The sequence below is a fragment of the Epinephelus fuscoguttatus genome, linkage group LG4, assembly GCF_011397635.1.
Source record: "Epinephelus fuscoguttatus linkage group LG4, E.fuscoguttatus.final_Chr_v1".
NCBI lineage: Eukaryota > Metazoa > Chordata > Actinopteri > Perciformes > Serranidae > Epinephelus > Epinephelus fuscoguttatus.
In genome coordinates this window covers 17,246,448-17,268,810 of record NC_064755.1, presented here as the reverse complement: position 1 = coordinate 17,268,810, position 22,363 = coordinate 17,246,448, and the positions used below count along the sequence as shown (strand labels likewise).

General features: G+C 45.4%; 1 protein-coding gene across 4 annotated transcripts in view; it reads left to right on the top strand.

Annotated features, from left to right (window-relative positions):
• The window catches only part of dusp8a (dual specificity phosphatase 8a), a 52,048-nt gene extending 32,695 nt beyond the window's left edge, over positions 1-19,353 (top strand). For 3 of the 4 annotated variants that reach the window (XM_049573964.1, XM_049573965.1, XM_049573966.1), the window contains exons 4-7: positions 14,310-14,476; positions 14,590-14,749; positions 15,088-15,211; positions 15,563-19,353. In XM_049573964.1, the coding sequence (XP_049429921.1) occupies positions 14,310-14,476; positions 14,590-14,749; positions 15,088-15,211; positions 15,563-16,781 (1,670 nt within the window). In that variant the 3' untranslated portion in view covers positions 16,782-19,353. Of the gene's footprint in view, positions 1-7,888; positions 8,708-14,309; positions 14,477-14,589; positions 14,750-15,087; positions 15,212-15,562 lie in introns of those variants that run through there. The other variant, XM_049573967.1, reaches the window with a different exon arrangement.
• Positions 19,354-22,363: the final 3,010 nt, after the last annotated feature.

Sequence of the window (22,363 nt, the reverse complement as noted above, 5' to 3'; positions counted from 1 at the left end):
GCACAGGAGTAAACTGGTCGCCTGTTGCAGAGCAGAGAGTCTAAATCTTCAGCAGTTTAACACTTTTCCTGGTATGTGTACAGACTTGTAACAGAAGTCTTATTACCGTAAATTAATGCTGACCACACACAAACTTTTCAGCTGAACCTCTGGGGCTGCCGCTGCTTCCCGATAAAGGCAGGAGATTTTTCCATCGCGACAGCAACAGGCTAATTTTGGAGTTCCAGGAAAGCCCACGGCCCCAGATTGAGGAATGCGGTAGTTTGTGATCATTCCCTGTCCTCCTGATATCTTCCCCCTCCCCGCGCATATAAACACACTCACACACAAACACACACGCAGAGCCGAAGGCAGCCCAGAGAGGCCACTTCTTCAGTTACGCAACTATTTCCTGTTTCTGATAACGTGACATCAGGGCTCCCCGGGGTGAAAGAGGGAGACGCCTAGGGAGCTCAGCATGTATGTATACAAATGTGTGTAGTGTTTGTGTATTTGAACTTTAGCAGCGTCTTTTAAATTAAGAAAGAAAGAAAAAAGTCCAGAAGTCCCACCATGCGCTTTAAAAATAATTTTAAAAGCACCATAAAGGCGTTGGCAGGGCGCACACACAGAAACAGCTTGCCCAGTTCCTCTCACGGCATCGCGTCATTCCTTCTCTATTGTTCTTCTGTAGCTGACGGAGTGATGTCACTGCAGCGCTGTGGATGTGACACAGTCACATACACACACAGTCTCCGGGGCCTGTAATGGCAGGAAAGCCAACCCTGACCGCGGGTGTTGCGATAGCCGCTGTCACCATGTCCTGTACGCCCAAATGCAATCTCCAGGGTGTCACGCCTTACTTCTGCTGTATTTCTGTCTTTAGGAGGGCACTGCTGGATGAGTAAATGTTCAGCAATGTGTTTGCTGTCTTGGAAATGATTTACAGTTTGAGTTAAAGTTTGTTTTGTTTTTAATGTATGTCCTACTTTTTAAGAAAGATTCATTAAGTCTATAAATTTGGTATCATTATTCATAGCTGCAGATTCGAAGAGACATCCTCCTCAATATCTAGATCATGTACATTTTGCCCCCCTAATAAAAACATGTAGCATTTTATTTTGGCAAAATTAAAGACGTTAATACCATAGATTGATGCAGAAAAGGCACAAAGTGGAGCATAAGACTGGAAATGAAGTGTTTAATGCACAAAACTTTCTGATGGAGGAACACCAAGCTCCCCATTTCATATGTGTCCTTCCACAGTATTGTAATGAAATCTAAATGTACTAAACTTAGTATTCGGGAAAATGTTATCTCAATGGAACATCAGCAGATATATTTAATTTCCATTTCTGTTTGGAAATAATTATTTGAAAATAATAGTTTTCTCAAGCACCATTACGCATTTTAGGTCAGTGGAAAAACCGAGAGTCACTTTTTTTAGCACATTTCCGGCCTTACATTGCACCGTGAGTCATGCTGCATGTGCTGATGAGATAATCGAAGTTGTTGTGTAAAAGAATATTGGGGGGGGGGGGCTGATCATACCAGTCAGCGACAGGCACAGACAGACACTCTGGATAGACTACAGCGAAACACACACTGGTACAGTCTGAGACTGTCTGAGCTAATTATGAGACAGGTAGACAAGACGCTGGTAGGCAGTGACGAGTGTGTGTGTGTGTGTGTGTGTGTGTGTGTAACTAACAGAGGACCAGATGGCTTGGCTTCCAGCACTGGTGTCAGGACAGTGTGTCTGTCAGCCTGCCTGCTGCGCTGACAGGAGCTAACTAACACTGAACTGATCTGAGACCTGCCTGTCAGTCTAGCATGTAGCAGCAGTACAAACTCATTAAAAACAAACTGATCCGCTGTCAGCTCCTCTCGGCTGGAGCAGTGCAGTTATTAGACTGCTACCACCAGTATGTGTGTGTGTGTGTGTGTGTGTGTGTGTGTGTGTGTGCCAGACATGTGAAAGACAGTGAGATTGAGAGAGCTGAGATGTGTGTTTTCAGTGTGTTATTGCATTCGAGTGCTGCAAGGGAACCCTGTGCATCGCAGCTCAGGCCATTAGCATTTAGAATGAAATAACCATCCGTTATGCTCAAGTGAAGCTTTGTAGACAAACTCACCTCTGGGGAAATTAGACGAAAGCAGAGCGCACACACGCGCACACACACACATATTATATATCTCTTCATTCCTTCAGACTGATGTGCTCATATTTATGCTTTATTCTCCCTCTTACGCAGACGCACACACATGCATTACTCATCTGTATACAACCTCAGAAAACAGCTGTGAGCTGTCTCACTCTCGGCTAAAATTAACATGTGCTTTATTCTCTCACACTTTAACACAAAGTAAATGCACAGGCTTTATATGCATGCAAACATACTGTAAGCACATGCCTGCGGTGGCCAGCAGCATTTCATACTGAGGCTTAACAGCCCCCCTTTTTCTCCACACATACACACACACACACACACACCACTGAACATCTCCAACTGGGATTTTTAAGTAGTTCATCTGGTTTATGAGGACCCGTCTGGTCCTGAAAGCCCCCCTCGGTGTGTTTGATAGCTCTACTCTTTCTTTGTGTGTGTGTCTTTGTGCATGCGCTCGCTTGAGCATATATATCCGTGTGTGTAAACTAATTTCTTGCCAGTGAGACAGATTTACTGCTGCAGTAGCCCCGGGTGCCGAGCTCTTCCAGGGGGTTAAGTTGTTTGAGGGGCAGGGGGTCTTCTGCATGACTGATGCGTGCAGGCCTCCCTCCAGGCTGCACAGATAGAGATGAAACTACCGCTTGCATGAGCACACACACACACACATATATAACCAAGTAGTGCATCAGTGCTGCCTTAATCGCATACACACACCCCACCTCCCGCCTGCTCTTTACATCTAAAAAGCACTTCCCTCCATCTTCCTCTCGTCTTCACCTCCTCAGGCTTTCTGCTTGACGTCATTGGCTCACGTTATCCGTCCGTAAACGAGAGTTCTAATAAATGTAGGTAGGCACATGGATTAGGAGAGAATATTAACACATAAGCTGTTTTGGACGTTATGGACACACAACAAGAGATTGTCTCTGTTTGGTTTAGGCGAGGGGTGGCACCTGGGTAGAGCATGCAGGAGCCAGGATATGACATGGATTACACTGCAGTCACGTAGTTTGGTCTTAATTTGATCTTGAGCAACAGAGATTCTTTGCTTTTTCTTTAATTTATCCAATGATTACAGCTCCAGGTAATATCTGGATAATTTCAGGTCTGCAATACATGTGTGAAAGGGGCTATACGTACATAGTTTTAACTATCTTTATTTTGCTTACCAGTGCACCAGTGTTAGATAAAGACATTTGCTTAAATAAAATAAAGTCTTACGTTTAAAATTATTTCCTGATTTAGATCAAGAGGTGTCTAATGTAAGAACAAATTAACCAGCCTTAGAATCAGCTCAGGCGTTCATTTGCACCACTGATGTCCCCTTGTAATACGAGTACATAATTTCAGCCGCCATCTCCCTATAGATTCAAACAACCCCCCAATTACATCCACCACCCCCAGCTACTTAATCTCCTCGTCCTCTCCTCCAGCACCCCCACCCTCAATTGCTCCATCCTTCCATCCATCCTCCCCTCTCCCTCCCCTCCCCTGGTGACTACCTCACCCCCCAGGCATGGCAGCTGTGTTCTCCTGTAGGCATTACATCACTGCAAGAGCAGCCTTGTTACTGATCCCCTGACAACCAGCACTGTCAACACACACACCAATATACATGCACATACAGACACACACACACACACACACACACACACACACACACACAAACACACACTTGTGCACATATGTTCGTGTTTACACGCATTGGAGCAAATAACTGTCTACCCCGTCCTGTCTCACCCCTGCAGCAATGTCCTCTCTCGTCTTCCTCTCACCTTGCTCCGTTCATCCTCTTCACACATGGTCGCAACACATGGGCGCGCGCACACACACACACACACACACACACACACACACACACACACACACACACACACACACACACATTAACTCATCACCCTAACCTGCCCTATCTGTGGAATGACGTCTCTCTTTCCCGTGATATCCTGACAGATGATCCGTGGTGTCGGATGATGCTCCTGTCGCTGCCTGTCTCACCGGGGAGGGACGGGGGTATGGCTCGCTGACAAAGTATATTGAAAGAAAAATATTTATTTATTTTACAACGTTAGTGCAAACTTACAGTTTTACATAGATCTACTTTTGACTCTTGAAAGAATTATTGTTTGCATTGTTCATTTTAGACTGAGATTCTCATTTCCCATTTATAAAGATTATCATTAGTTGTAGCTGAAGCAGTGGGTTTCCGTCCTGGGGTCCACACCACACAAATATTTTATATTTGACACTACGCGCTCACAACAGAACATCCCACCACCACCACCACAACAACAACAACATATGAAACACAACACCACACCGGACCTCAGGCTCTCTAGTTAGTGAAAAACAAAAACAACGGTCTTCTACAGAGATATAAAATCAAAGATATCTCATTACCGATTTGTAGTTATTGAGGGTATTCAGCCTGTTCAAAAATCATCATGTCACTCAAAAAATATCATGGTATTTCTAAATAGTATGATACTTCCATTATTCTACAGCATCATCATCATCATAGTTATACACTGAACAAAAATTTAAACTCAACACATTTTACACAGGTTTAAGTGAAAAATCTAAGACTTTTTTATGCACTCAGTTGAAATATTTCTCTCAAATTTTGGTAAAAAATGTTCAGTATAATAACCCACACCAATATTAGATACTAAAACGTAATATAACTATTAATGCCCATTGTAGTATATACCCTATATTACTCTAGACCTAGTTACTAGCTAAATATCATTGGATCATTGGGGGAGCTGTCAGTTCCCTAAAACTGTGGATCTGAATCACAAATATTTCACATAATCAGTTAATGCATTTGTACCAAAAGGGCAGCAGGTTCTCTAATACGCAGCTGTGAGAGAGAAACACAAGATAAATATAAACACAAAGAACATACAAAATAGAAATGGTTAAAAAAAACAGCTTAGAATAAGTCAGCATGAATAAAAATATATATTTTACAGGAAATAATGTAAAGGGAACCCTCAGAGAGCAACAGGAATTCCTCTTTTAGGACAGAAAAACATGCAATACGGAGAAAAAGTTACTATGTAAAGTTACTACTGTAGAAACCGTATAAAACTGAGTAAATATTAAGAGTACTAAGTTAAAGAATTGCTGGCAAAGTGTAAAAGAATAAAGACGACGGACCAGAGAGAAGATGGCGACCAACTTCAGGTCACACCTGTCATTTTACAGGGCCATTACTTCAATACATCATATATTTGCATTTACAACACCTGTACACAACTGTACAAACACAAAACTAGATTACAATGTGCATAACATGTTACCCTAATACATATTTCCTTATTCTCTCTACAGTCGTCATATCCAGATAAAGTCATATCAGCTAATAGACTCTTAACACCCGTTGCTTGTACATGAGCAACATTGGTTCTCTCCCCTAAATCTGTTTGCACCTTTCACAACACACCCTGTGACTTCCACTGCAAAGACGCTGTGCCATGTTGTTCTGGTCTCCAAGGCCCCTTTGGCCTTTACACACCTTCTCTCTTTCTGTCTTACACCGCTATCTCATACTCATCTCCACTTCTCTCCCAGTCTGTTTTGGCTGGTCTCTCTGTAAACTGTGAGTTGTCCCAGTAACAAGCCCTCTACCATAAAAGCATGCTCTAAATCTAAGCGATGTCAGCGGAGGAGGAGGGGGGAGGGGGGGGGAGTGACTGTCCTACCTATTTCTGTCTCCGCAGGGCACACATGTGCAGTCAATAAAAAAGGCCTGGTTGTCATTTATAGCGTCTTGGCTGTAATCCTCTAATTAACACGCCTACTATTCTGAGCCTTGTTACCCTGCTGAGGACTAGAGGAGGAGGAGAGGGGTGTAAAGAGAGTGAGGGCATGGTGTTTGCTTAAGGAACTCAAAAGAGTTTGATCATTAAAACACCAGCGGCTACTTTGTTTTGTTGCTGTTGGCTTCCACTGCTGTGGGTTTGCAGGTGTGAGGAAGTCGTGGCTTTCAAAGCTGGTTTTAACAGCTTCGAGCCACGCAGACAGAACAACCAAACGGAGGTGTGGATTCAAAGCAGGGTGACAATCAGTGTGATTGAAGTGCGGTGACCCCAGTTGTCACTGAAGAGTGCCACACCTGCTCCAACCAGCTGCAGAAGAGGAACAAAGTGTGAGTGTTAGCGGTTCGACATCCTCCCAAAACCCAATGTCTGCATTTTTCACAAAGCTCATCATCACCAAGTGACCTATTTCCTCTCCCGCTCCCTCTCTGAGTGACCCACAGTTGAACAGAGGGTGACGTAAGGGTGTTCTCACCCGTGTGTGATCATTCAGGGGTCTGCAGTGATGAGATGAGGTCAGTCAGTGAGCATGCAGCTGGCCCCCTAACTAGACATCTTGTATAAGCTTATTTGCCTCTTTTTTTTTTTTGAGCTGTGCTCACTGTGGCGATGACTTAATGTACTTGAAGCCCATCTGACCTGGTTTGAATGTAATCAGTGTACCGCGATATCTCAACCTGAAACTGAGCAGACAGTCAGACAGAATATTTGACCGGCCCACTCATGGCTGGTGCTGTTTTTAAAAAAATCTGTGCTATTTATTACCAGCAAAAAGAGGAATTGCCTAAAATGACAGCTAAAAAGAAGCATCATGTAACAGTGATCAGTTATGTAAACATTTTTAGGTTTTAGAATGTATTTTAAAAGCTGTATTTGGATAATAATTAGTTAACTTTCAGTCTCCTCCAGCGGTTATGTTAAATCCTGCGCCGCTTTGTTTCCGTAGCTGGACTTGTGGCCTACATGTTTGTCATTCCATAGTAAAGTACCAGAAGTCTGTGGCCTGTCAAATGAGATGATGGCTGGCGACCACGAGCATGTTTGGTCTTCTCATCACCTCTAGTCTTCCTCTTTGTCTTCTTCCATTCGTCTTTATTTCCCTTACTCCTCTCTTCTCTACAGCTTTCCTTTCTCTCCTCCTCTCCCTCTCCTTTCATCCTTTAAACACAAGAACACAGTGTCCAAAGACAGGCGCGTTAGACATGAACCAGCGCAGGAAACACGGTGAAGTCACACACATTCCCTCACCTTCAGAGACAAATCAGCTTTCAACACACTGACAGTCTTAATCCCCCCCCCTGCAGTAAGTGTAATGTGCTTAGACGCTGCAGTACATTTAAGGCAATCAACCTAATGTAGGTATTCAGCTTCTGCTCACTGTTAAACTGTGTAACCTTATTAAAGGTGCAGAATTTTTGTTTGATAATCTTTCGTATTTGATTTGGGTGGGTATGAAAATTTAATCTGAAGAGCATAAATCTGCATCTCATGTTTTTATTATTGCTTTGAAACCGTCAAGTTCACAAACCCTCAGCAAACATGCAAATATCATCTGCAGAGGCGTATTGTCATGCACATCAGCACAAGGATTCTCCTTGTTTCCCTGTAATCAACAACACATATACTGTTTGGTTTTGTCGTACTAGTGTGTACGTATCTGCTAAACAGCCTTATAGCTGTGTCTTCGCCTCCATCCTGCTCCGCAGCTAGGCCCCTGAGGTGGCCGCATATTTGTTGGGTGAGTAAGGAATGTGGTTACATGCCTTAGACATTAGCTATGACGGAGCGCTGGCTCCACAAGAGAGGGAGGGTGCAAGGGAGGTAGCAGAGGAGGAGGGAGAGGAGGAGGAGGAGGGGGAGGGAGGGTAGAGTCTGAGCTCACGGCAAGTGAGCTCATTCACCCCCAGAGCTCGAGGAGAGAGTGCAGCTCCGTCATCCTCTTTGCAGCAAGAGAGAGAAAGAGAGAGGGGAGGAGGGAGGGAGAGGGAGGAGTGTAAGCCAGCAACTGAGCGAATGAGAGACAGGGAGAGTGGAGCAGCACAACAATAGTGGGCTGCTCTTCTGGCTGTGGACTCACAGAGACAGAGTGAGCGCTCAGAGAGACACACAGACGCTCTGTAAACCAGCTGCAGGCTCATTACAGCTGGCTCATACGTACAGGCATTACAGACTACCCACTTTTGTTTTTCCTCTTGCTTTCTGTGTGGCGGCCATTCTTCACAAAACCACAGAATTGCTGAATATTGGCGCAGGAGCATTTTAGGAATTTTTGTGGTCATTGCATGGGATTTTGGCCCAAGGTGGACTTGAGGAGCACGTCCACAGACATTTTGGACTAGTTTTTGGTATACTGGTTCTGTTCTCTGAGGGTCACCGCCTGGACACTGGAACAGTGGACTTGATCGGAGTGGACTTGAGCACCAGCAGGAGTTTTGTGTCTACTTGGGATTGTTACAGTCAGACTCAGTCCTCAGAGGAGAACACTTTTGTTTGTTTGTTCTGACATTTCTGCGTGGCGAGGGGGTTCGCTCCATCCCTGAAGAGGGGGCACCAGAACATTTCCATTTGTGTGTGTGTGTTTGTGTGTGTGCGTGACACTGACTGTGTTCTGGGGGATGCCTCTGGATGTGGTGATTGCTCCAGCGGAGGACTGTTTTTGGCCGGACCTGCAGGACACAGACATGAGGCTGAAGATCAGGGTCCGCCGAATGAAGGAGGGGAGAGAGCTACGAGGTGTGTATCTACCTGGAGACCAGGAGACTTGATGTGTGCGCGTGTGTGTGTGTGTGTGTGTGTGTGTGTGTGTGTGTGTGTGTGTGTGTGTGTGTGTGTGTGTGTGTGTGTGTGCAAGTTAAAAAGGGTATGAGAACATCCCTTTGAGGCGAGTAACATGTTGAGGACGTAGGCCTTTGTGTACAGAGGTTTCAGAGCTATCATACATGGTGAACATGCAAGCAGCGTAGAGTGTGATTTATTGTGGTATAAAGACACAAGTTTCTGCGGCTGTAAAATGCACCACTGTTGTATACAGTTGAAGGTGTGTTTGAGGGGGGAAAGCCCTGACAGTTTGTGCACTGCAGATGAGTACAAAGGCACAGCAGGCTCTCAGGTATTGAGGTATTCCAGTCCAGGCGTGCTGCAAATGAAAGATAGATGTGAATCGAATTCTGAGGTGTGCTAGATCAATTGTGAGATTTACTGCTACATCAGGCTGAAAGAATACATCGCCAAAGCCGCTAATTGTTTTTCACCTTTTTGTTTGTGCAGTTAATGTGTTTAGAGTGACAGGAGGATTAAAGGGGATGACATTATGAAGATGAGAAGCGATGAAGAGGAAAGAGAGAGGAAAGAGAAAAGGGCTTGGGGGGGAAGAATGAGAGCCGTGACCCGCGGTATGACATAGTGCTCATGCTCTCTCAGCCTGTGGTCATTGAGATGTAAAACTATCACAAAGGCTCTTTCTCTTTCTCTTTCTTCTCCTCTGCTCTTGGCTTTTCTCTCACTCCTGCTCACTCTTTCTCTGCAGAATGGTGTCTTGTGGAGATTATGTTATCAATATGTGTGCAGTGTGCACTGCAGGTGTTTAACATAACACCTTTCACACAGAGCGATGTGGAAACGCAGAGCTGTGTGGAAGCAAAATCCTTTTTTATATATTGACACACTTACATGCATATTACACAAAATATGTATGCAGTCATTAAAATACTGGAGTTACAGCTGGGTCGTAAATGTATAAGAAGTAGTGTGTATGCAAATGTGCATATCAGAGAGCCGGTTCAAAGCAGTTAGCACAGCAGCAGCCCTCCACACCTGCCCCAGTTCACACTGTTAGGTGTGTGTTTCTTTGTGTGTGCACATGTTCATGCACAGTCCATCTCAGCAAAGGTGTACATTTTGAAGTGTCAAACTTGTTAGCTCAGAGTAGGCTACCAAAAAAAAAAAAAAAATCACACATATGCCATCAGCAAGTGAAAATAGACTTTGTGTCTGTCACAGGTTATTTTGAGGCACTTCAACACGCCTCTGTGGAATAGACTTGTGAATGCAGTCTAAATTACAGGAAGGTTTATAGTCCTGTATTGCAATAACACAGTACTGCTGAAACAGCACTTGATCAAAGTGACATACTCCCGCTATCTGTCCACTAAGATAGTGAAACAATAAACGGTTTAACCATCAGCCAGGATGACATGTTAATAATACAGTCATTCCCGCCCGTCATCAACCTGGCGCCCTGCGTGAAAAGCGATGACATCATCCCACTACCTCATTTATGGTCTGTCAATCTACACATTTCTGACAGACTCTGCCGCCTAAAACACACACACACACACACACACACACACACACACACACACACACTCCCATGGCTTCTCCAGGCTGCAGCACAGCCTTTGTGGAGCTGAGTGGGACATGTGTGCAATGATGTCATGTTGGGAGGGTGAGGGATGGTGGGGGGGTCACATTGAGATGCTAATGTCCCCTCATAGTGGAGGGGACAGCTGGAGGGGCACAGAGGATGGCGTCATGTCTCCACCGATATGAACCACAGAGGCAAGCGATGGAGGGAGGGATGAAGGGGTGCGAGGGACTCATTCAGGCAGATCAATGCCCCCAGGCTGCAGAGGGTTGTGTGTGTGTGTGAGTGTGTGTGTGTACACGCCTGCCTTGTGTGCGCCCCCCCTCTCCATTAACAGACGAGTTAAAGAGGGCAACTGAAAGCTACACAGAGACTGAAACACACACACAGAGGAGCGAGGGAGGGGGTGAGCTTGTATTGACGAGGCAGTCAATTGTACCAACAGCAGTGATGTAACAGCAGAGCTCCCATTAACCACAACAGCCAGGCAGGTGTTGTGTGTCTCTGTTCATCCGGTCAATATCTCCGGGATTCCACTTCTATTCATCTCTCAGCTTTCTGCATCGATTCACGCAGCAGCACAGCCCCAAAATGCCCGAATTTGATCCAAATATCTTCTACCAAACACACACTTCTCACATCTGTGGGGTAATAACCTGCGCTTTTAAACTGAAAAGTGAATATTTAGTTGTAGGAAATGACAGATCAGGAGGGGGAACTAGCGAACAAAGGAGGCCTGAGTGCTCAGTTCTGACTAGGGCAAGAGAGGAAAATAAGCAGTTGCATAAGTGATGAAGTGGGCAGAGGAAAACGGAAAAAGGAAGTCACCGCTGGCTAGCGTTGCCGATGGCGACACAGTGCCCTCTTTCCCGGTTGTGTGTTTTCTCTCTACCCAAATGTTTTTTCTTTTTTTTCTCTCTCACGTGTGTTCAAAATTGGGTTAGTCACATCCTGTCCAAGTACATTTTCCAAAGTATGATACTTTTGAGCAGCGTTTCCGTGTGGCACAAGATCATGACTTCAGCATGTGACTGAAAATGATAGCAGCTTTTATTTCTGTTCATTTCCAAATAAAACTGTAGGATACAACTTGAGACAAGCTTGACTGTGACTCGTGTAGCCAGTTAGCTTTATCTCTTGAGTTTAACGTAGCAGTGTGTGTTAGTCTCGGCTGATTATCATGCTGTGCCGAAGGTGAACTCATCTCTCCCAGTTGACTTTCTGATGTCATCTTCATGGACAGCTGGGCTGGTGTGTGTCACAGGGTATTTTCAGTGACCTCAGTGTGACTGTACAGTGTGTTTATGTGTGTGCTCTGTATGCTTAGATTGGAATGGACGGATGTGTCATCGTTGTCTTTTGGAGAATGTGAGGCCATGTCTCTTTGGATTATTTGGTGCTCTCTGTCCTGTGCGTGTTTGTGTGCCCTTTGGACACTCAGTGTGTGTGTGTGTGTGTCTGTGTGTCTGTGTGTCTGTGTGTGTGTTTGACTCCATCTTGACAACACTCAGGGGGACATGATGAGCCAACTGTCATCAACATCACTGCCTGTCCTCGCTGTCATGGCAACCTTAAGTAGAGCGAGGTCAGGTGACGAGGTGACAATAACACGCTATCTCCTGTGTGACTAACGTCCATTAGCAGCGGCCCTGTAAAGCTTTGCCTACAAGGGAGGTGTTTGTAATTGTGTTGACGTAATGTCACTGTAATGTAATAGCCCTTAAAAAAGGCAGGCAGGCACACTCAGTCCTGCTTTCTTATCTCTGACTTCAGTCTCCCTTCATGCCAGTAACCCCTTACTCACTCTCCCAGTCACACACTGGCTCGCCACTCTTCCTGCCGTTTTGACGCTATTTCACACTGATGAGGTCATCTACAGTAATCATGCCTGTAATTATTAATCCAGACACACACAAGATCAAACAGGGGGAATATTTTTAGAAGAGTGTTTTCATTCGTGTGTTCACTTCCCTTCACACACAAACACACTTTCTCTTTGGTGTTAAACACACACTGTCTCCGCTGTGGAACGTCCTGTCTTCTGTCCTTCTAACAACTCTCCAACAATGTCCTCGCATAGAAAGGGAAATAGTTGCTGTGTGACGTGAGGCTTTTCCTGTTGATTTAACTGTCTCCAGGAACATACTGCTTCCTCACACTGATACAGTATATATGCCTGTGGTGGGGGCTATATGTAGCACCATTTATTTTCTTTGTGTGTGTGTGTGTGTGTGTGTATGCAGAGGCTCCACACCAGCAGCTTGGGAACAGAGAAACCAGGAAGAAACCCTTCAAAGAACTACCCTTCCTCTGTTTTATCAATTACTGACAGTGTAGCACCGCCCATAGGATCACTAGAAAGAGGCTCTGGTGGAAATTGTACAGTGCCAGCGCAGTCTAAAGCCAAACTGTGAACTACAAATGTCTGTTTAGTCTACTCCTAAGAGGCCAAAAGAGTTAGATCATTGACGCACGCTAGCACAGCAGCTATCAGCTTCTCCCTCTTTGCATTGAGCTCGCCTTCCTCGTTATCTGATCACTCTTTCTACATCTATGCATCTACCCTCCGCCCCACTCCATCCCCCCCATGTGGAACGCTGATGTCATTGCTCCGCCGGTTGCCATTAATAGCTGGAAACAGACAACCCTTCTTCACATTGCTCTTAAAGGGCCAGTGCACCCAGAATAGCTCATGGGGATGCACCCAGCCTCGCAAGCTGCGGTGTTGTGAAATAGTGCAAAAATACCAAAGCTGCTCTCCTCTGAATGTTTGCACAACCTTAATTTTGCAGCTTTTTATATCTCGTATGTGTTGAGTGCATGGTGCTGACACTCAGTGTGTGTGTCTGCCAGACGTTGCTACATGAGTAGCGCAGCTGGGTGTGTGTTACAACGGAAGGCAATGTACTGCCTGCGCTGTGCTGCGTGTGCTACTTTAGAACAGTGATGTCATGTCTCACTCACTCTCACTCTGTGACCCTGCATGTGTGTGTGAATGTGTATGAGTGTGTGCGTGTGTGTGTGTGTGTGTGTGTGTGTGTGTGTGTGTGTGTGTGTGTGTGTGTGTGTGTGTGTGTGTGTGCTACGTTCCAGATTGGGTCAGGCAGGGCTGAACCTAGATTAGGTCCTAATCTTCTTTCTGGGGCTCAGGGTTTCCTTGAAGGACTCCCTTCCCTTCTACAGACTCCTAAGCGAGGTCATTACCCACTCCTCAAGACACACACACACATACTTCACCCCCACCTCCTCTCGTTGGCCCCCACCCTATAGTTATACAACCGCAGTACTGCAGAGTAATGATGAGTGGGTATTTGTGTGTGTGTGTGTGTGTGTGTGTGTGGACAGAGAATTACAGACAGTGAGAGTTAATATTGAGCGCATGTTGACTGCAAGATTATGTGATCATGTCTTCAGATTGTTTCTTCTTGAAGAGTATCGTCTTGTTAATGTGTGTGTGCGCATATGTATGACTGTGCGTGCGCATATGTATGACTGTGCGTGTGCAGGCGTGTGTGTGCTGTGTGGTTGTCAGGGGGATGTTACTGGGCCTCTGTCCTGGCCCTGCACCTGTGGCCTCTCTCATTCCCCCAGCCTGACGCAATGCACTGCTACAGGACATGAGCTCATGCAGGAAACAGAGCCACACACACACATATACACATACGCCAAAAGTGGAGCCGCCTGCCTCTTAAAGGGCCAGACACACACATTCCTGGCTGCCCAGCAGTTAACCTAACTTGCACACAGAAGCACAGAGAGCCTCTTTTTTGCTCCTGTTGCACTAAGAAGGACCCAGACATAGTAGCCCAGATTCACCTTTGAAAGCGTACAAAGCGTCTATTTGCTCTGCTGATGGCGGTGCACTGTTCTCGATGAGTTCATAGGAGTCTTTGCAGAGAGTGTTGTGGGACTTCTCTGTGGAAAACCATTAGCGTACCTAACCAGTTCTCACCTTCTCTTCTTTCTCTGCAGGAGGCTTCGCTGCTTTCTCCTCCTGTTTCCCCGGCCTGTGCGAGGGGAAACCTGCCACTGCTCTGCCTATGAGCTTGTCCCAGCCCTGCTTGCCTGTGGCTAATGTAGGGCCCACCCGCATCCTGCCACACCTCTACCTGGGCTCACAGAAGGACGTCCTCAACAAGGTAGAATTTAGTTTGATCTTCTTACTCATATTATCACCATCACTGATAGATAGCTAACTTGTTTTTGTTACCTGACAAGAAAACGTGACCTTGAACTCATGTTGCCTCTGCAGGATCTGATGGCTCAGAATGGTATCACCTATGTGCTGAATGCCAGCAACACCTGCCCCAAGCCAGACTTCATCAGCGAGAGCCACTTCATGCGTATCCCAGTCAATGACAACTACTGCGAGAAATTGCTTCCCTGGCTGGACAAAACTAATGAATTCATAGGTAAGAGGAGGGGAAATGTATTAATATGTGTTTGGACTGAAGATGAACATTGCCAGTAAAAAGCATGATAGCAACTGAGGGAAGTGTCTTTATAAGGAAGTGAAGTCATCTCAAGTTATGCATAGAAGAATGCCAATGATATTCAATACAACATATGCGCACTGTTAATAAACGTTCACGTGCAACTTAGGTAACAATAGCGTGAGGTATAACGCATCCGTTCAGGTGATCCCCTGTACTCTTCCAGGAAACGTCAGTTAGCTTTCAATGGACATTGATTGTCTCCAGACACTTTGTGCTAAACGTGTATTCATACCTGTTCGTTTCCCCCCCAACAGACAAAGCTAAGGTGTCAAACTGCAGAGTCATTGTGCACTGCCTGGCTGGAATCTCGCGTTCAGCAACCATCGCCATCGCATACATCATGAAGACAATGGGCTTGTCATCAGATGATGCCTACAGGTACGCGTTCTCCTCCCACCTACCACCAGCTGAGCTAAGGTGTCAGCCCCAGTAAAAAGACAACTCACTGCTGAAAGTAATGCTAGACGATTTTCTCATCCTCCTCCCCCCAGTCGTGAGAAATAAAATTGTTAGATGCCTGCCAGGGAACGGTGTGTGTACAAAAGGCTTTGCTTTGCCTTGTCTGGACAACACTGGCACTGGATTATGTATTGTGCATCAGTAAAGCTGTTCACACCCCACACTTAGTTCATCTAGGGTAATTCTGACCCACTGATAGTGCTTTAGTAGTTTCCTTGTTAGAATTGTTTTCTTGTGACTAATATTTCCCAACTCTTTTCCTCCTCACAGGTTTGTAAAGGACCGAAGACCGTCCATATCCCCCAACTTCAACTTCCTGGGTCAGCTTTTGGAGTTTGAGAAAGGCCTGCGGTTACTGCAAGCTTTAACCTCAACCTCTGATGACAAGATCTCCGAAAACAACACTAAGCAAACCTCAGAGATTAACGGAGGTTTTGAGATGAACGGTCACCACAGTAACTACGACTCGTCTGTGGCAGACCAACACATCCCACCAGAACCTAAGCTGCCATCACCCACCTCCCTCCAGCAGGGCTTCAACGGCCTGCACCTCTCAGCAGAGAGGATCATGGACACTAACCGGCTTAAACGCTCCTTCTCCCTGGACATTAAGTCTGTCTACTCCCCGAACAGTCCCCCCTGCCCCAGCTTGGCACCCACACACTCTGAAGACGTCCCCAAGCTGTGCAAACTTGACAGCCCAGGAACAGGCACCTCCAATGGTGTTTGCTCGCAGTCTCCCGTCCTAGACAGCCCCAGCTCCTCCGATTCACCGTTCCCCTCACCGGGCAGCGGGGGTAGCATCGGAGGTTTGGGGCTCAGAGGAAGTGAAGGAGTCCATCGGTCTGGTTCTTCCTCATCCAGACCCAGGAGGAAACCCAAGCATTGCTCCGGCAGTTCCCCAGTCCACTCCCAACCGCACCAACCTCCACAGTCCCTCAGCTTGTCGTTGGAACACAAGAGCCCCAGCCCGGACGAGAACCTAAAGGGCTCCCTGCTCCTGTCACTACCCTCCCTGCCCAACGTTGGGTCTGGGGCCATGTGGACCAAACACAGAGACACTGTCCAGGCTACCACTCCCGTCACTCCTGTCACCCCCACCACAGATGCCCCCTGGCACTTTGGGGCAGTGGAGGCCGGTGAGGGAGAGATGGAGCTGGGAGGCGGAGGGGACGGAGGCGGAGAGGAGTCGTCGGTGAGGTTTGGGAGCAGCTCGGCATACGTGGCGTTTGGGTGCAGCGAAGGTGTGCGGTTACGAGACAAATCCCAGAGGGAAAAGTCATCAGCACCGCAGACACAGTCGTCCACAGTGACCAAGTCCAACAGTGCAAACAACAGCGGGCCTGCGTCGGAGAAGCAGTTCAAACGGCGCAGCTGTCAGATGGAGTTCGAGGAGGGCATCTCTGAGACGCGATCCCGAGAAGAACTGGGGAAGATCGGGAAGCAGTCGAGCTTCTCTGGGAGCATGGAGATCATCGAGGTATCCTGACAGATAATGGACATGACCAGGGTTGTCCCTTGGGGACACAAATGGAACTGGTTAGAGGGAGTGCAAGAGGAGGACATATGACCGGGAGCAGAGGAGGCTTCTTTTGTGCTCCTCGCGGACAGTGTTTAGGACTCCAACTGAGAGAAGGACAAATAAAAGCAAAGAGTTAATGTGAAAAGGTTAGCAGGCGAACTAGCATTCGCACATGGACAGACAGAGCCTGTGATGTGGTGCTTAGCCATCCTGAACTCTCATACAAATCTGAATAAAAGTGTGGGGGAGGGCGCGGTAAAGGGGGGGTGACTGTAGGTACTGAAACTCTTAATTTTTCTGAGCTCTGTCACAGATAAAAAGAAACGACCCAGGACAAGTGTCATGTTGCATCCTTACTATATAGAATATCCTTATTTTGACAGAGTTCGGACACAAACTGCTTGCCTGCGGTCAAATGTAGTGTGCTTCAGTGGGTGTATAGCTTGTGATTTGAACCGAGCCCCGTGTTTCCTCCCAAAGCTTCACCCCAGTGTCAGAAAGCCTCAGAACCTCGCACGGCTACGTCCGCCTCCCCCCTCCCTCCTCTTCCCAGTGGCTCTGCCTGCTACAGACTCTGCATAGCAACATCAGACAACAATAACAGACTCCTTAACAGCACCGTCTCCTCACATCACCACAGCACAAGGCAGAGAGATCCCAAGGACTTAATCTAACGGCGGTACTGTATCCAAACAATGAAGGATCCTCAGCATTTTGTTGCTGAAAAGACTTTTGAAGACTCATAGCGACGGGCAGTGTTCCCCCTCCTTAAAGCACAGTGTGTCTTTCCTGACTTTGGCTCCCTTGTTTCCAGTGTTAACAGCGTGATGGGACTGAGGTTTCGGGATGGCGGCGAGGGTTCGCTTTAACGGCCCTTCAGCTCCTTTATAAACCCCCCCAGCCCCCTCCCACTGCTCCCAGTCACCATCTATGGTCACCACTGAGCATGCACCAGAAAGGCTGACTACAGACAGACAAATACTATATATACAATATGAATATATATAGCAATTTTAATGGACTTCTAATGGACTTTTTTTTGTTCAGTTATAGTTTTAATTTATTGTATTGGTTCATTCTGGTAATGAGAAATAATATAATGTTTTGTGGATTTATTTCTTTTTTTTCTTTTGTTGAATTATTATTATTATTATTATTATTATTATTATTATTTGCTGTATGGTATTTATGAACACACACTCAAACAAATACACACATTCAACAAATTCAAGCAAGCAATATGTGCTGTTCCTTCTTTGGGGAGAGTGATGTATGACTTTGAAATGCACTTTTATGCTTTCTGATAACCAACTTCAGTTATCCCTCACACCCATGGCAACAAGAGTCTTGAGTTTTGATGGTAGCCTACAAATAAGGCCTCAGTTTTATATTTAGAGGATGGTACAAACGTCCCACTGATGAGATCTATAAGCGCAGGATCTCTGCAGTGTGTATTCATCACAGTCGAGGGCTCAAGCGTGAACTCAAAAAGTTCTGTTTCACTGTGTGTGTGCATAGGAAGACAAAGTAGCTGCCACACTCAGCTTGCTCCTATACAGTTCAGCATTTTCTGCCAGTCTCATGAGTTCTTGCGTAACATCACAACTATATGCAAACAAACTCTTTAACAAGTTTTATAGACTCGCACCGAGTCTCCTCTCCGAGCCAGCACCAGTTTGTCATCATCACAGCGCGTCCCACCAAAGCTGAAACCAACACACACACACACACACACACACACACACACACACACACACACACCCTGTATGCACTTACACATATTTCACACATGTAAAAGCATAGGCCGTACACACACACCCTTTTGTTCATTCTCAGGGGATCTTTCAGTGAGCCAAGCCCGGCACAGGGTACACAGCTGCTGGTACATCAGCACAATGCATGTCCATAAAGCATCCTCGCTTTCTCTCTTCTTTTTTTTCTTTTTTTGCTCTTATTTCTAATTTTCCAAAGCTTTGATAAAAACAGATAACAAAACAGACAGAAAAAAGCAGATCTTCAAATCTTGAGGTGAAAAAAATGAAAACTTTGCTCTCCTGGTGCGAGATGGTTATTTATTTATAATGTAAAATGTGTTTATTTTTTCCTTTGACCCTTGAATAGCTTTTCTCTCTGGTGATCTTTGACCTTTGACCTTGGGCTGCTGCAGCTACAGTTAAGTTCAGATAGATTCCTCTGTTACCCCCGAGCCTCAAGCAACCTCTCCTCCCCCTCACCCTCCTCCCTATATTTTTAAGAAATGTTAGAATTATTTATGACATGTAACAAAGATGATGCAGGCTGTCCCATTTGCTAAAATTGTTGTTATCGGAATATTATTATTATTATTATTATTATTATTATGTTGTGTAAATAGCAACTCATCTAAGAACACTGATGAATTTAGATGAGTTTTTAAAAGAAAATCCTGATACCTTAGGCTGCTTGACGCAAAAATACCTCAGGTTCTATTGAAAGGCTTTTCCTTCCCCTGTACATGTTTTGTGAAAATGAGACAAAAATACAGACATGACAAAATACAAACTCCTCTCTGCTTCTTCTTCTTCTTCTTCTTCTTCTTCTTCTTCTTCTTCTTGTGTGCTTGCATGGGGCGGGGGGGGGGCGTTGAATGGGGCCGGGAAGGGAATCCCGCCAAACAGATGGAACAACACATTACGACATCCCGAGTCCTGGAGTCTTGCTATTGATTTTGTGTTTAACCAACTCCACTCTGACCACACAACATGGCTTCATCGATTTTTTCCTTTTCTCAGACTGTCCCACATGCTTCTAAATGCTGATGGGATCGTGAATTATTTAATGGAGAAGATGTGTTCAAAATAACTTTCTAGAAAGGCACGCCAACATGATGACGAGGTTTCCCCCAAATGTTTGTTGACAGTGTGATAAGATGATAAAAGTAGTGATGCCACAATGTAGCTAAAATACTCTTAATTACTAGTAAACCCTGCATTGAAAGTCATACTTAATATATTTTATAGTAAGAGTACAAAAGTGTCATCAGCTAACAAATGAGGCTACAGCCAGAACAACGTTAGCTTAGTTTAGCTTAAAAACTGAAAGCAGGAACACAGCTAGCCTGGCTCTGTGGTGTCCATCCAGAAATGACAAAATTTGCTTACCAGCACCTCTGAAGCTCATGAATTAGCATATTATATTATCAAAGTGCAAAAATAGAGGTTGGGATTTCACCTGGGAAAGCTAGCCAACAGTTTCCTTGTTTACAGTCTGTATGCTAACCTAACGTGCAGCTGGCCAGCTCCAGCTCTATATCTACTGTACAGATAGGAGACTATCAATCTTCTCTACTTTTAAGCAACAAAAACAAACAATTATATTCCTCTAAAAAGCCCCTCTGAAAGATTGTGGAGTATCGTGCATGTAGGCTAAAAAGCAGCATAAATCGAAATAACTCAAGTAAACTAGGTGCCTCAAGTTTGTTTGTATCATTCCTTGGTTCAGGACTCCTGCAAGCTTAAGGGAAATTAAGACTTTTTAAGATCCTTTAATGCTACTTATAATAAAATTTAAGACCAGTTTTACAATGATGTTGTTCATTGAGGGGGAAAAAACGATAACCAACATCAATTACCTAGGGAAAGTTTACCCAAATGTGGAAAATATCTGACATTTGCTGGTGGATTTCCTGGGCAATTTTGTGTTTCCCACTCTGCATGTAGGATGATATGGCCTTGATTCCCATCGTGCTGATTCAGCCATGCTGCCAAATTGTGTTACATGGCCGATTTTTATTGAATTTGCCCTTCCCCATGTTATCCAGGGTACAGTGACAGCTTCTCTGAGAGGTATGAGTGTGATATTTAGTATTTTATTTAAATAGCTGATACCAGTTTTGATGTTTTACAATGCAACATCAGGAAAACTTATAATTCATACAATTCCCCGCATGTCTGAGCATTTTGAAGACTTTTAATAGACTGACTTCAATCATTTTAATACCAATTAAAGCTTTATTTTTAAATTGATAAATTTAATGCCATTTAAGACTTTTTAAGAATCCACAAGAACCTTGTTGGTTGCATCAATACCTTTCTTACTTCAGTTAGAGGATCGCTTGGCTGTTAATAGTGACTCAGAAGATGATTTTTAAACAAGTTTAAAAATCAGAAATACAAAGTTTTCAGTGTTATCTCACTACCAGCCGACAGAGGAAATATGCAGGTACAATGCAGGTGAGTGTCTGGTCTGCGCCTCCACCAGTGATACAATCCACAGGAGAGACAGAGACCCCGAAGCACATCTTCACATGTGTAAGAATATAAATGTGTGTATGTCTGAGAATAGAGAAGCGACCTGTTAGCCACTCCTCTAAGAAACGTCACCCCGCTGTTCCCTGTCTTCTCAGATTGACTCAATGTCTGGTACTATCCCTCCGCTTCCTCTTCTCACGCCAGCCACACACACACACACGACTGGTGCAGAGGCCTTCACCCCCAGCTGTTTCCAGCTCCACCTCTTCCTTATTCTGTCTGCGGGCACAGGAGTGGGAGGGCGGCTGGTGAGGGTGCAGTGTTTGCCAATGATGTGATGTGTTTGAACAGTGCTTACCTCCAGGGGATGAGAGAATGAGGTGAGGTAGTGGTGTGTGTGTGTGTGTGTGTGTGTGTGTGTGTGTGTGTGTGTGTGTGTGTGTGTGTGAGACAGAGAAAGGGAAAGACAAAGAGAGGTATTCGCCCCCAGAGGACACAGAGTACACCAATGTTACAAAAAAACAGCGTCCAAATCCAGCGGGGGGGCCAATTCATCGAGTCCCCTCAATGGGGGCTCGACTACAAAGGCAGTTTTGGTTTCATGATGTCATGGTGGAATTTCACCTCGTGCAATCAAACAACATCTCTCCGCAAACAAAGCATCCCTCCCAAAGCCCCACCATTTGGTTCGATGTAGCCAGAACAACCAGTGTGTTGTTCTGGGACGGACGAGTGAGGTAAGGAGGAGCAGCAAAGAAGATGGAGAAAATCCTTTCAGCACAAACACACACTCACGCGCACATACAGATGCAAAACCAGATGGCCCTTGGCCTTTTTCAGTGAGCACAATGCCGTCTTAATGAGCGTTTCACTGAGTCCAATAGAAGACAGGCAGAGGTAATGGCATTACCAGCATCTCCAGCTGAGTCCCTTTGCTCTTCTATGTGTGTGTGTGTGTGTGTGTGTGTGTGTGTGTGTGTGTGTATCTTGATTTTATTGCCCTCATGGGAATTCCCCATCACAAGATCAGTGCAGTCATGGAATACATGGTAAATCCCACTTTCTCATTTCCATTCGCTCTAAAATGAGCGGCCTGCTTGATGTGTTGGTGTCTGTATTTATCACCTGGATCATAACGGATTATCCTTCCACAATATGCTTCCTCTGTATGTGTGTGTATATGTGTGTGTGTGTGTGTTTGTTTTTCAAGGTGCCCTCAGCTCGTATTATATGGATCTGCATCTCGGGTAACCTGCCCGTCGACAGTCTCCCCTCCGCTGTGCTGAAGTCTGCACTTCTCTGCAGGTTTCTTGTTGCCAA